A 16340-nucleotide genomic window follows, 5' to 3' on the forward strand; every position below is an offset into this window, starting at 1 on the left:
AGAAGTTCACACTCATGCCATCCAACAGTTCAGGAGATGTAACATTTCAGAGAGAGGTGTCATAGGAAACATATTCCATGTACCCATTATCCCTCTTGACTCTCAACTTCACAATAATTTCCTGTGTTTCCCAGAATGCTTTTGTTCACCTACAGAGAATAAATCCGAGTACTTGGCCTGTAAGAGAGAGAAATAGAACAATAATACCATTTTTTTCCATAGGAAGGGCAAATCACAGTATTAAACTGCATTACATTCAAGTGATGTGAAACTGATTTTTCTGTTAGTTGTCAATTATTAAAGTAATTACCAACCATCTGGATAATGATTAATCGAAATAAGTATTTATTTAAGTAAAAATAATAATATTCTCTATTTTCAGCTTTATAAAATGTGAAAATTTTCTTGTTTTCTTCCTCCTCTACTACATCAAACTACAAATGGTTGGGTTGTAGACAAAAACACAACATTTGAGGACGTCATCTTGGGCGTATAGAAACAATGATAGACATTTTTCACTGTTTTCTGAGAACACTTAATCGAGCAAATAACTGATAGATTATTTGTCAGTGGAAGGAATGCTTTGCTCTACTCTTCTGGGATGGATTCCCACTTTTGTGATACTCCAGCAGTGCAAAATGCTTTAACATAGCTAAATTTAAAAAGTTTGATTGATTTCTAAACATTAAAGTTTCATCAGTCTGTTACAACGAGCTGAAACTGCATTTTGTACTGTCAAAACATTGCATATACTGACAAACTCCCAATTATCACCCAACTCTGCAGACCTTTTTCGAACCATAGAGCATCTTTCAGCTCACTTTCCAGCACAACACTTACTATATCGGATTTTGGTTCACTCTCTCTTCTTTCATCAACCTCATTTCCATCAACACCACACAGCTTTTATTTTAGCAAATAACCTCTGATCCCACTGCATGCTACCAGCCCACCACTACACAGCTAAAGTTAGCAACTAGCTGGTGAACATAGTGGTGAATTTAACCATAATACTAGCCTCAGGAATTGGTGAAGCAAAAAAAGAGAATTTTTAACGTACACTGCTGTTGAAAAGTTTGGGGTCACTGAGAAATGTCCATATTTTTGAAAAAAAATTTTTTTTTTGCCAGTGAAGATAACATTAACTTAATCGGAAATTCAGTCTAGACATTGTTAATGTGGTAAAGGCCCAGAGGAAAATTTTCTTGCTCAAGATAGTCTTTTCTTGAACTCTCGAGACTGCAAGGAGATCTCAATTGAAGATTTTCTGAGATCACCTCAATCTGATTTATTGCTCCTAAAACCCCCTTAGGAGCAAAACTGAGATAATGTGAGTCTGAGTTTTTGAGACTTGTAGGAGAAATGTAAGTTATAGATGAGATCTTATCTTTGTATCTTTATGATCTCATTCATGTCTTGCTTATTGCTCCTACAACACCAAGAGGAGCACTCAGGAGTTTTAAGAGAGATCTCAATTGCCTTTGATCTTAAGATCATCTCATTCTGAATGATTGCTCCTAAACCCCCCTTAGGAGCAAAAATGAGATAATGTGAGATCTCATCATTGTATCTTTACGATCTCATTCATGTCTTGCTTATTGCTCCTCAAAGTCCAGGAGGAGCACTATGGAGTTACAAGAGAGATCTCAATTTCCTTTCATCTTAAGATCATCTCAATCTGAATTAAGGCTCCTAAAACTAGCCTAGCCGCGCTAGACCCATGTTCTGAAGGCACAAGGGTCTAGGAACGCTCGACAGGGAGGGAGGCGGGCTAAAAGGTTGTCTTTCAAATCACTCTGCAGCAATTGGGTAGATATACAACCAATCAGCACTACGAATAGGCTGATGTAGTTCCTAGAGCGCCGGCGGATTGTGGCTAAGTCCCATTAGCTTCCCAACCAGCGGAGCCAACTGGTATATTAAGGATTTGCCATATCCCGTCGGCATAAGTCCAAATACGTCTTTCTTCTCAATGAAACACTTCAGTGCCGTCCTTTGTTTATCTTTCAAGTTGAATTTTAGCTTCAAATCTTTAAGGGCTGTGGCCAAAGCCGAGTCGAAAGATAACTGTTTATTGTGCACCGGTTGTTTCTGTCAGAATCGTCTCGCCTCTGTCGTCACTTAGTTATGCCCGCCTTCTGACTCTAAACTTCATGGTGATTCGTCCGGCCAGTTTTAGGAGAATCCAGCCTCGAGCCTTATGGAGGGTAACTAGACCCACCCTGGCAGAGAATTAAATTCGCTGCCGTGGGTTGTCTAGCGCAGCTAGGCTATCCTAAAACCCCATTGGAGCAAAATTGAGATTATATGAGATCTTATCATTGTATCCTTACGGTCTCATTCATGTCTTGCTTATTGCTCCTCAAAGGCCAGGAGGAGCATTCAGGAGTTGTAAGAGAGATCTCAATTGCCTTTCGTGTTAAGATCATCTCAGTCTGAATTATGGCTCCTAAAACCCCCTTAGGAGCAAAACTGAGATCATGTGAGATCTCATCATCATATCTTTACGATCTCATTCATGTCTTGCTTATTGCTCCTAAAAAGTCAGGAGGAGCACTATAGAGTGGCAAGAGAGATCTCAATTTCCTTTCTTCTTAAGATCATTTGAATCTCAACTGTTGCTCCTAAACCCCCCTGTGGAGCAAAAATGAGATAATGTCAGACGGAGCTTTTGAGACGTGTAAGAGAAATGTACCGTAAGTTCCGGACTATAAGCTGCTACTTTTTTCTCACGCTTTGGACCCTGCGGCTCATACATCGATGCGGCTAATGTATAGATTTTTACGTGCGAGCTTCTTGCCATCATTAAGTTTAGCCTCGTCACATCAGACCAATAAAATTACCAAAGAGGTCACAGTGGACCATTGACACTGTTCGAATTAAATTGAACACACACAAAATTCTTCAGATCAGTCATTTTGCGCTTCATTCACACAACCTCATCATGGAAAACACGAAGAAATGCATACCATGCAGCTGTTGCAGGCCAAGCCTGCTCTCCTTAAACGTAGGCAGGTTGCGGTGTGTGTGTGTGTGAGAGTGACGTGAGGAGGAGTGTTGCAGCTGTGTGTGTGTATTAAACGGAGGCAGAGCAAAATGCACCACGATGATATACAATACAGTAAAAAACTTAAAGATAAATTTTTGCGCTAGCGCGCTAAGCTAAGCGCACTAGCGCTACCCGAGGCTGCCCAACCACGGTTCGGCAGCCGGCAGAATCGGGTCGGTAACACAGCTATTAAGTTAAAGGCAACTGATCTGCCTGACGAAGAATAAAATAGAGCTGCTGCCCGTTAGCTTGACATCAATGAATCAATGGTGAGACGTTGGAGTTGGCAGCGTGAACTGACTCAATGTGTTTCACTGCCGTGTTACAGGTACTGTTCGGAAAAAAAGTATGTATTTAATTACAAGTTTAAAAAAAATCTTTCTGTGTAAATATCTCATGTTACAATGTGGACACCTGTGGCTTATAGTCAGGTGCGGCTTATACATGAACAAAACTTTTTTCTTTTTAAATTAGAAGGTGCGGCTTATATTCAGGTGCACTCAATAGCCCGGAAATTACAGTAAGTCATAGATAAGATCTCATCATCCCATCTTTAAAAAAAAATGAGATAATGTGATAATGACTTTGGGACAAAGGTAAAACAAAACTGAGATTAAAATAGAAAGATTAAAATGGAAGAAATAAGAACCAACTGAGAACAAACTGCAGCCCCATTTATTTAATACAACACAATGAATGTAACAATGATAGCAATCACAAAAGTCACAATTTTTGGAAAAAAAAGTCAAAATTTTTGGCAAAAAAAGTCACGATTTTTGAAAAGACAGTTATAAAAACAAGTTTCAACTCTGAAAAAAGGTACAAAATTTACAAGATTATTGAATTTACAACCCATCAAAAATGCCCCTGCAACACACATTTGGGTCTTGACCTATCAGTTCCGAATCACTAGTTGAAAAACATGTCAAAAAATGGTTAAAAAAAAAAGCAGGACTAGTAAACAAGAGGCAGTTGTAAACATTATGTCTGAAGAGCCAGTCACTTTACTGACCTCTGATAGCATTTATTTACACGTGCCTTTTTAAGCTTGGCCTCCTCTACTGGTTTCCAGTTCTCCATCGTCGTGCACCGCCTCATGTTGGCTGCAAACAAAACAAGGAAAGGGGCTGAGATTAATTTTGATTTTTTCTAGCATATTCTGTCCATTTGGCTATCTGTAAAACGACTGTACTATACACAAATGGTTCCATCTAAGTGTATAATGAAAGTGAGAAAGAAAAATCCCACTCCATATTCACTGTGAATCTGCTGTTGAGATTCCTCATTGACCGCTGCAACATCTCAGCTGGGATACTGTGAATTTCATCCTGAATTCTCTGTTTTAACTCATCCAGAGTTCTTGGTCGAGTCGTGTACACTTTACTCTTGAGATAGCCCCAGGTAGATTTCAAGAATGCATTCGTACAGGAGGACGCCATCTACAGGAAGTATTTTTTAAAAAAATGAAAATTCCATCGTTTCTTAAATGGCATGTTTTAAGGTTTCAATTACTATGAATAAAATATTTTTCTTCCATCACTCTTGGTTTTATTGGATTGTTAAAACGTTCCCTTTTTTGTGTCACCCTGTATATAGTGTTAATCAAATGAGGTAGGCAATGCTGAAAGAGGACATTTGGTCCCTAAAAATGACTGAACTTGTAACTTGTTTTCCTTTGTCTTTATCTTTAGTATTTTTAAAAAAAACATGCACAATAAGCTAAATCAAATTTCAAGTGATGGAGCACAAACGGTGAGTGGATTGGTTAAATGTATGTGATGTGTGAGTTTATTCTTTCTCTGTGCATTGAAGAAAAAAATCTCTAAGCATGTTGTTGAAGATTGAGACCTCTGATGCTGATTCATAGCCTAACTGACCACTGCAGGGCTCTGGTCAGAGAGTATGCAAGACATCAGTTGAGTTTAACAGTTTACTGTAGAACTGTATGACTGGAGTGATGTGTTCTTGGTACAGAGCAGTTTCTGGAAATGTCAAACAGGAAATAAAGGGCTGAATTAGCATTGTACACTACTGTGAATTAAATGGAGTGAATAAACACTTACAGTAAGTAGAAAATGCATTCATGTCAATACCAACTAGGGCTGCAACTAATGATTATTTTAATAATCGATTAATCGGTCAATTATTTTTTCAATTAATCGATGAATTGGATTAAAAAATACATTTTTAATTTCTGCTTCTTTATTCAGAAATCGAAGATTTGGAATGACAGAGCAAATAAGATCATTGCAGTGATGCCTTTGTCTTCAACCATCAACAGAGGCCTCATGTCAGTGACCATCATGTTGAGGATGCTCTCAGTGAGACAGCTGCTTGCTGTGGTGTACATGAGGTTTTTCTCATCATGAAGCCTGTCAATGCAATTCATCTTGCCTGACTCCAACACAGACCAGTGTCTTCACTCAGACTTTGTCTGAAAATTTAAAACTTGAGGCTCAATCTTTAAATTATTACTACCCCTGTGTGCAAGTTACGTTTATTTATAATGCATATCCAAACCATGCTTAAGCTGTTTAAAGTGAAATAAAAAGCATCTCTCACAGTCACACACACCCTATCACTGTTATTAATCAGCTAACAAGCAAAAGCTAGCATCAGGCGAGCTAACAGAAATAGGCTACTGATGTTACGTTTCCTCATTTTAAAGTGGAACAAACGCAGGATAATGTAGTGACTTAAAGTGTGTGTCCACTAGATGACGCACACCGTTGGTGGCATGCTGGTCCGGTTGCGGTGCGTTTCCAGCTGCGATCCGGTGTGTTTACCTGCAGCTCATTTGCATAAACTAAACTAAACTAAACTCTATTTGTATAGCACTTTGCATGCAGAACAACACAGTGCTTCACAAGAATTAAAAACAAAGAAGACAATAAATAAATACAAAAAATAAATAAAAATAAAATAACTCACACACCCATACAACATGACATCTTCATAAAGTAGACTGGACTTCTACTGTCCTCAAACATCTAAAGTAGCCTTCGGTGAACTAAACCAAAGACAGCATCAGCTGCTGCAGCTTATTTATCTTCAAATGATTTCAGAAATATTTTTCGCTTAAGTGTTTTCGAAATAATACAGAATGTTTGCCACAGAATTCTTAACGTGTGCATCAGAGAGACTGTTTTTTTGAGTCAAGGCAATAAACCAAAGCTAAACATGAGCCAAAATTATCCAAATGTATTTGCTATGGAATTTGATAGGAACATGTATTTGGAAATGTTTGCACTTAATATTTACTGTTGGCATTTATTCACCTTATATGCATTACTGAAAATGGCTACTTCAGCACATCTGCGTGCAGGTTTTATTTTATGGAAGTTTAACCTGAGAGAATATTTGACATTCTGGGAAAGATATCCACACACAATATTTGAGCAATAGGTTAAAAATCAAGGGAAAGCCGCTACCTGTAATGTTAGCAGCTAGCTGAAATCAGAGCTAGCTTAAATGCATGGTGGTTCAAAATTCACTGCCCAAAATGTAAATAAACTGGCTGCTGATATCTGTGCATCAAGGGTGTCAATGTATAATGCTGCTGACGGTTACGTAACTAAAGTATATGTAAGAAGTTCAAAACTTACCTCCACTCCATAACTTCCACTTGACAGCGTTAACAGGTGTCACTGGCAAAACTGGTGGTCCAACCAACAAGGGGCGTGTCCCACAGTGACGACTTCTTATTATCAGGCAGCTCTGCAGTCGACCAGTAAATGAGTGACAGCCTACCTGACCAATAGGAAACTATGCGCCAATTATGGTCCGATCATAACCCAGCCTACTCTCTGTGCCAGCTTCAAACTTGCTACTGCAATTTTTTTTACCCCAATGAGGATTTTATGTTCAATATCACTACATTATTTGCTATCTCTAGTCTCATTTTCCTTCTGATGGTACATATTCTGGGGAAGTGGTTGATAATCTAGTTATGCTGGGTGTTATTATTTTATTAATAATTTGGGGAAAAATTTGAATTATTTTGTCTTGTTTTCTTCTCAGTTACAGGGTTCAGTGTTATAATAAGTACAATACAGACTTTGAAATATAGTGGTATAAAAACTAGTCCTCTAAAATGAAAATACTCTGGTACAAGTAAAAGTAAAGTAAAATTTGATTTATGAGATTTTATGGAGCTTCTGATCCATGTTCTGGAGACTTAAATTAGACTTATTTAATATCATGTAGAGATCTATCCTTTGATCAGAATCAGACACAGATGAGCTCTTTCTCCTGAGGTCACTATGAGAAAACTGAGACATTAATGAAAGAATAATGAGATCTTGGGAGCCATAGCTGAGTTTTCTTTGAGCTCTTTCTTTGATCTCATGGTCTCACGTTCAAGAGACTGAAATTAAATTTATTTGAGATCATATAGAGATCTCGTGCTTTGATCCAACATGAGATTATATGTGACTGTTTCTCCCGAGTCAAATTTGAGAAGCAGGAGAAAAAGTCTTTGGTCTCACCTTAGTATCAATAATATCTCATTTGTGTCTAGGAGAAATAAAACAGACAACAATGAGATCTCTTCTTGGATTTGCTTTCCTCTGGGGGACTATTCTAGCTGGAAATGGCAGATTTTTAATGGAATATCTACATAGGGGTACAGAGGCCCAGTTCCAGCAACCATCACTCCTGTGTTCTAATACTACATTGTGTTAGCTAATTGTGTTGAAAGACTGATTGATGATTAGAAAACCCTTGTGCAATCATGTTAGCACATGGAAAAAAAAGCATGAGTTTCATGGCAAACATGAAATTGCCTGGGTGACCCCAAACTTTTGAAGGGTAGTGTACATTTAACAGAAATACATACCCATATTGTTCAGTGTCGTATGACTAATGTTTGGATTGTGCTGCCTGCGCCAAATGGCCAGAAATGAATGAAAGCAGCTTGAAATTCTAATTAGTCTGATTTATCTACACAGCGGGTTTAGAATAATTACACCACCAAACATGTACTTCGCTGTGCATCAACATTCTTTTTTTTTTTTTCCCCAGAAAGAATTTTTGGTTTTGGGTTCTATTTCCTTAAGCACAAATAAACATTTTTACATATTAAATGGTCACAAATATCAGCACACAACAAAATTCAACTGGAAAGTATTAATGCTAACTGTTTTAAACAAGAAAAGCACTCAGGAGGAGCAGTGCTCTGCCAAGCTGCTCAGTCGTATCATTTACAACGGCTGAAATCTTGAAAATACTTGCGACAGAAATCACGACACCACAGAATGTGGCAATTTAATATAGATTTAATCAATTTTTCCTTGTATCATTTCCGACGGATGAGTCCTGACAATCAGCAGTGGTGGATTTGTAGTAGGATCACAATCATCGTGTTCGTCAGCAGACGGCTGATGTAGCATTCACTTGTAGTCATAGTTACAGTGATGCTATGCCACTATCTTGCAATAATACAGAAATCTTTAACAAATCCGTGGATCAGACTATAAGTTACATCACTGCCAGAATCGAATTAATTGGTCCTTGTGTCATTTCTGACCTTCCCTGAAATTTTATTTAAATCCATTATTCTGTGTTTGAGTAATGTTGCTGACAGAAAGACAAAACAGACAGACAAACCAATGCTGATCGTCACAGAACTCCGCCACATTCTTTGGTTGGAATAATAACATTCAGTTATAAACATCTCTAAGTGATCTGTTTCAACCTTGCAATCACTGACCAATTACACATTTTCCTCATGATTATGTATTCTAATGAATCATGCAGGGCTTCTTCTGTTTGGACAACCATGCACGAACACCGCCTGCAGACCCATCTGTTGCGGCAAGTTGTGTTTTACATACAAAACCTCCTTTAAAAATTTACGTTAAGGCATATGTTAAATTCACCAGATAAACTTCAATATGATCATTAGTGCAGCTCTGAATTTACACAGAAATACACAATCAAACACAGGCACACATCCCATGTGGCAAGCACTTTACATGCAAAACACATTTGAGTCAAATCACATGCTCAGCGAGACATATGAATCACAGCTTTAAGACCCTGCACACACATACACACACACACACACACACACACACACACACAAAAACCTATACATTTTAATGAATCCTTCATAAATATAATCTTTCAGTGCATCAGCAGACTTCATATTTAGCCTCTGGGTGAGGTAAAAAGAACATGCTTTTTGAGTTCACATGTAGTTTTGAAGCCACATAATCCTACACAGCCTAAAATAATAACTTCTAATAAATTCACAAACAAGGATCAAACTGCACGAAGTGGGAACGCCAGGAATTCTCCGAGGAACCAGGAGAGGGGGGATGGAGTGTGGGAGGAGAAAGAGAAAATATGAAAGCGAAGTTTTGGTGGGTGCAGGCCTACTTTTTCACCTCTTAAAAAATGGCTCTCTGAAATCCCACTCGGCTCTCTAACTGAGCCTTGTTTTTTTTCTTCTTTTTTCTCCTCTTGTGCTTTTTTTCATCTGCTTCTCCTCTGTCCTCCACTGGTTTGGAGGCCATCGAAGATGGCCACACACCCCTCCTCGCTCTCCAGTCAACGTGAAGGCTTTTAACTCCAGAAGAGGGAGAAAAGCAACGGGTCCTAAAGAAAAGAGAAGCTGGAGAAGATGAAGAGGAGGAGAAGAAGGAAGAGGGTGAAGAGAGAAGTACTCAGCAGGGAGAGCAGGAGACATTTCTGCTGATTAAGTAAGCATTCGCTTCGGCTTCCATGACGAACACATCACAGTGATGAGCAACAAATAGAAAGCCCTGCTTTACAGATACACGCGGCAAGAGAGCGAAACAGAAGGACAAAACAATCAGTAGCATATTTCGCAAAATCCCTCCACTCCCTCGAGTGCAAGTGGTTTATCAGCCATCCAATTATGCTATTTCAAAGTGATGACAAACACCTAGCCAGGCCAGGTGTCCTCCTTCACTGTTTCTGCTGTGCTTGGGCATGTGTAATCCTCTGCTTAAGAACAAAGTTTGAGGAAAGGGACGAGAGGACTGGGGATGGGTTCCCAAACTCCCCCTCCTCCTCCTCCATCTTGGCACAACATTCAGGCTCCCCGCCAGAGAGGAGGCGCCTACGGGAGTCCTGTGGTGTGTGTGTGTGTGTGTGTGTGTGTGTGTGTGTGTGTGTGTGTGTGTGTGTGTGTGGTGTGTGTGGTGTGTGTGTGGTGTGTGTGTGCTGCTTACACAGCATCACACACAAAGCTTTATCCAGTCCCTCCAGGAATTTGCGATGTTGCGATAGCGCGAATTCACGCGAAATCAACCAATCTCCGCAAATTTTGTGCGGCCTTGTAATTTTGGCCAATCAATTTTGGCCCGCCTCCCAAGAGTTCCACCAATCATAGCAGCTCCCAGCGCAAATGTAATGCATGTACGTCACCGAATTCACTTCCTTGTTTCTGGTTTGAAGATGGAGACATGTGTGATACTAATGTTTCTCATTTACCAACAAAAATTACTGCTGAAGATCGTGATAAACAATTAATTCACTGATGTTCTTCACCAAAGCGGAGCTAAACTGTTTAACACCCGTGCTATATTGTGGTGGAATACAAAAAAAAAAATCATGGATTGATACACTTTTTTTTCTTTTTCTAAACACGAAACATATTAGAAAGGCTGAAATGAGCAGACAGCAGACCAGACAAATCACCATGATGGAAACTGTTGCATCGAGATCCATTAGAGCACTGAAGGAATGAAGGTAAATTAGATTAAATATTCCACCAAAGAACACGCCGGAGTCATGTGACGATCGACATATGTGAATCATTCTTCTGTTTGCAACATTACTCAAAACCGGATTTAGGGATTTGAATGAAATTTTCAGGGTCGGTCAGAAGTGACATTCTGAAAAGACGTCTGTGGGTTGGCTGCCTCACTGCAGAGCTCCTGTCAGAGCTGGTATAGTGGTTGCTTCTGTCCATCTGCTCTGGGAGTGTGTGGCGTTCAGGGTGTCAGATCTTCTCCTGGATAAAGGACACGGCAGTGATACGGCTTAATGTTTGGATCCACAGATTTGTTAAGGATCTCCCATTGAGGTAGTGGCACGGCATCTGATAGCGGCACGGTAACCATGGCAACAAGTGAACGCAACCTCAGTGGCCTGCTGACGATCACATCATTGTGATCCTACAACAAATCTACCTCTGTGGACGTATCGGAAATGACACAAGGAACAACTGATTAAATTGTGGGGGTGTTTCTGAGTCCCATCAATTCCCGTCTTTGCCCGCTACATGTTTAGGTCACGCGATTCAGTACATACACATACAGAACACACACCTGTGTTCAGCGCGAGGTCAGGTAATGAACAGTCTTGGTGGAGTACTGTACTCTTGTTAACTGACGTGGCAAGCCGTGAGCGTGTGTTTGAACACGTGTGCCAGGAAGTGAAATTAACTTTTGGAGCCACTGACAGATATGTCCAAATATGATTCATTCAATAGCAAATTATCATCTACCAACCACTTCATGTTAAACCAGTATCTGGCTGCTGCCAATTTCCCACCGTGGGAAATTTTCCACGGAAATGGTTTGGAACGTTAAATAATTAATTTCGGAATAAATATTGTCAATTACAGTGTTGAAACATGTTCTACAAGCTGGAAAAAAATGCAGCTTTTTAGCAATTGTCACTGTCTCCCGCAATTTCATCGCAACAAATAACCTTAAAACACCGCAACTTTTATTGCAATTTTTTAGAAGAGCTGCCGTGAATTCAGGCATTTTTGGCCGCAACAATCACGAAAAACGCCCGCGAAATCCTGGAGGGACTGTTTATCATACACAGATTCTGCAGGAATCATTAGCAAAACCAGCAGAGGGAATTTCACACAGGCAATGTGCTGGGCAAAACATCACTCAGAGCGTGCACCTCAGGGGTCTTCCATTAGACCCTAAATACCTCAGTGAGCATCCAGGGGTCCTAATTACTTCAGACTGTTGAAAATGGCCGTGGGCTGCCTAAGGCCGAGGGCTTACCAAGATATGCCTGTTTAGAATAGATTCTGGCTCTGAGATCAGTCGGGCTTTCCTGTGTTGTTGGTCTACAGCGTCAGACAGAGGAAGAAGTCTCTGTGCATCCCCTCCTCCTCCTGGCTGCTGCTGCTGCTGGTGTGCTGTGGATGTATTTATAGCAGGAGAGAGAGCGACTACTGCAGGATTAATTCTCGAACCAGTGGAGAGGCAGCAGTAGAGGAGGGCCACAGATCAAGAGAGGAAGAGTTAAAAATATAGCTAAAGATACATCTGCTCTCTTGGATACAAAACTTCCCCGCACACTCGGATTCACACGGCACAGCACAGCGCACAAACACACAGGGAGCATAGAGACAGATCGATCTCAGTAACGTTACAGTGCATTACAAAAGCAGTGACCTTTTCCTAAATCGGTGCAGATACACATTAAAGGGCAAACGAGAAGACCGAGAATGACAGAGAAATACAATCCACGGAGCCCAAGGGACGGCTGAACACACAAACCTCTTTGGAGGAACATTCAAACATCATCGCAAATTACCCAGCAGTCCTGTCGATGCCTTGAAATCCATACTGCATTTTAAAGCAGGGTCTGTGAAACTGATCAAACCACAGAAGTGATTTGATTGACAAGAATCAGTTGTCAGGACAAAAAAAAAAACTTGATGAGAGTCGACATGCGCTAAATAATCAAACAAAACGTGCAAAACCCATCGATTTCAGGACAAAGCATCCAGACTAAGGAAAAGCCAAAACTAAGTTTGCAACGTATAGGACCTGTGCAATAAGTCTGTGGCACAGGTTTCAGTACATCCGTGTGGGCACCACCTGCAGGTTAGCTTTATTATGCAGGATTGGGCCTAAATAGGTCACAGCTATAGAAGTATTGAACTATAAACCAAACCAATATGCGTCGCACTTAGTAAAAAAATTTAAATTTACGAGTTCGTAAGAGGTTGTGAGTGGCTCTGGTGGGACTCGCAGGATGTCGGATCATTTGCGGCAGATCCGGGACTCTTTTTCAGTAATGCATTAGTGACATTATGGAGCTAATTGGAATGGTTCTCCAGGAGAAAAATCAATTAGTATATTAGCAGTAAACTAGCAACTATTTGGATGACTTTGAGAGCATGTTTAGTAAAAGAATTCAAACATTATTTGGCTTGAACTCAATAGTTATAAGTTGCTGCTTTTGTTTGTCATTAAACAAATAATAACTTCACCGGCTTCTAAATCATGACGACTTGTGAGGTTACAAGATAACATGTATTATATGGGGATAACATTCATTTGAATACTGGGGGTGAAATACATTAAGAGGGGGTGTGAGGGTCCTCAAGCAGGGGATTTTGAGTGTCAAACATTTTATTTTCTGCATCAATCCGTGTCTTTTCTGCATTGACTGTAAATCAAATACAATGCAGTAAGTCTCTCAGGTATATTTATTCTTCTCCAAATAAATGTCTCTTATCTAAAACATCTCTACTGACAAAATGCATCATCCCTGAGTTCTACATTTGTGACATCCAGTTCCATCTTACCAATATCTTTTAAACCTGAAAACTGACAAGAAGTTGAGCATCGTAAATCACAATATCAAAACCAACTCATTTCTATCACAGATGTAATCAAAGAGCTCAGGGTTTAGGATCATTCCTATCACCGAACGTGCTGCCTTAATGGCGGTCTTGGAGGGGGTCCGTGAAAAGTAAATATTTGAGAACCCCTGACTTGGATAATAGTATCAAGGAACGCTTTCACTCCCTGAGGGACCACTGGGGACTCATGTGCCCCTGCTGCTAAAAAAGTGTATTTGTAAGACCTTTAAAGATTTGACATTTACAGACATGGAAATCAGCTGTGATCGCTGAGAGACTGAGACAGAATAAAGATGGAAAACAGAGATGAAAGAAGGACGACAGAAGGAGAGGAAGAAGGGAGAGAGGAGAGGGATTGAAGGAGTAACAATGTGAGCAGCATCACAGACAACAATCCTAGGAGGGGGAGAGGAGGACAAGCTGACTGCATTTCAATTTAAACAGTGACAAATGAGGGAAGGGGAGGGGGTGTCAGGATGTACAGCAACAGACAAGGCAGGAGGGATGGATGGAGGGAGGACAGAGGAGGCGTAGGAGGGAGGCAGACAGGGAAGAAAGGTGTTCTGAAAGACATTAACACGCAGCATCTAAGAGGAATAAAAACAAAGGCTGTTTGAAACATCCAGCGAAGGACACATTTATTCCCACAGTTTGTTCACATCCAGCTACCAAGATTTCACATACACACATGTTGCCTAAACACTAAGAGAGAGAGAGACAGACACTGAGAGGAAATAAAGGAATCTCTAGTGCCTCCTTTCTCCTGCTGCCATCCTGGCAACATCAGATCAGGTCTGTACACTTATGAATCAATAATGCACTTCAGTGGCAAGACTGATTTAATAAAGCTCTGTGACTTGATAGTCTCCACCCCTCCACTGCTAAGGAAAGGAGCCTGCTCCACAAGCAGCCACTCCAGGTGTGTATCAATAAACTAATTATAACACACAGCCCCTGTCTGTAGGCCCTGCCATGTGAGGTCAATGGATTTTCATCCCCGCACTCATTATTAATAATCGATCTGGAAGCTAAACACCAGCTCCGAGGAATCAGAGCAGGACGTGGGAACAGAAAAGCTGAAGTGCATGGACTGGAGGGCCGAAGCACACATACACTCACATGTTCAGTCAGACGACTGTGGATGGAGCTCCAGTGGGACCAACACACATATCTGTAGTCACACAAATACATCTGACCCTTTGTTTTTGTTCAAATCAGGCCCAAGCTCATCTGCACAACAATAGCCAGCAGTAATCACACTCACATCCACATGTAAGGAAATGTTTCCAACTCCCGAGGTCCACTGGAGAAGCTGCACAGCCAAGCAAGTGTTTCTTACCTGTCACAGGTGGGAGCGCGCATGTGCGCATGAGCAGACTTCTAGGTATAAAAGGATATGGGTTGCTGACCATTTTGAGACACCAGCTCCGAGGACGCGTGGTTTGTTTCAGGTAAAAGAAGACCACGGGGGCCCATTCGGGGTAGGGCAGACTCTCGCCGCCGCTCGCCGACGCCTCCTCCCCGCCTGTTGAGATCCCGTCAGGCGCCGGGGACGCCGGTTCCACCACCACCTCGCTGCATTCCCCGCCTCCTGTCCCGAGCCCGGACAGGTCGTTGAGCCGGATGAAAGTCCTCGGCAGAGAGGAGCGACACTCCGAGTCCCTGACGTCGGGGACCCCGGAGAGATTTCCCCCATCCTCTGCCATCATTCACCTCCTGCAAGCAATAGCCGACCATATACACAGGATTAGACACAGTGGATGTAGCTGACAACCATCGAAGTGCTTAGTATCTGCAGCAGCCAGAGGAGAGCGCATAATGGCCAGTGTTAACATTTCGGGAAAAGGTGTTTTTAAAGCTGCAGATTTTGATTTTTGAAACAAAAACTTTGCATCTCGTAAAATAAATAAATAAAATACACTGTTGCACATATGCTGACAATTAAATCTACATTTTTGGAAAGCAAGCAACAATATGAAAAAGACAGGTGGTGGAGAGGTTATTTTCGGAAAATATGCGCACCCATCATCGGAAATGATTACAAGAACTGTTTTGAAGCAGCACATATGATGCAGGCCTGCTTTGTTTTGACGGATTAATAACAGCTATTTAGAATAGAATGGAGCTCCAAAAATTCAAGAGGAGATCGCATTCCTTTTTACTAAAACACAAATCAAAATCTTGCAACGATAGCTACGATTCTTAATATTCGTTACCAAACCTCAGCAGCATCCTTCATCCACTCACAATACATTCGTTTTCAAGTGATTTACAACAGCTATTTGCCGATAAAGAGTGAAGCAGCATCTTTCCCGTTCGATTTATTACCTGTAATGGACTCGGTAGATGTGCCCAAAGCACGCTCAGTCATCGCATGATCAGTTTTTGTCGTGGCTACAAAGTCACACCAGGCTGAAGAAATAAAGCGATTGGTCAGAAGGTGAGACGAGGAGGGAAGAGATGCAGAAGAGAGGGGCAGGGGGAGAAAAAGAGAGGCTTCCGTGGGTTTTGTGCGTCTAGCGACCGTATAGTTTCCAGGTGGTGCGCTGCTGCCGGGTCCGTCTCCGCAGACGCAGGTGCGCCCAGGCCCCGGTCTCCGCTGTCCAAGAAACCTCTCCAGGGGCCTCAGCAACACTTGAAACCATCTCCCGTTAGAAATAAACGCGCATGCAGTGAGAGTTTTGTCTACTTCACAGC

General features: G+C 41.1%; 1 protein-coding gene across 1 annotated transcript in view; it reads right to left on the reverse strand.

Annotated features, from left to right (window-relative positions):
• Window positions 1–16123, reverse strand: part of cacna1g (calcium channel, voltage-dependent, T type, alpha 1G subunit) — a 695215-nt gene extending 679092 nt beyond the window's left edge. Inside the window, 2 exon segments of the mRNA XM_051939241.1 lie at window positions 15040–15359; window positions 15972–16123. Coding sequence (XP_051795201.1) covers window positions 15040–15352 — 313 coding nt within the window. The 5' untranslated portion in view covers window positions 15353–15359; window positions 15972–16123.
• Between the last annotated feature and the right edge of the window lie 217 nt (window positions 16124–16340).

The sequence above is a fragment of the Acanthochromis polyacanthus genome, chromosome 19, assembly GCF_021347895.1.
Source record: "Acanthochromis polyacanthus isolate Apoly-LR-REF ecotype Palm Island chromosome 19, KAUST_Apoly_ChrSc, whole genome shotgun sequence".
In the NCBI taxonomy this organism is placed as follows: domain Eukaryota; kingdom Metazoa; phylum Chordata; class Actinopteri; family Pomacentridae; genus Acanthochromis; species Acanthochromis polyacanthus.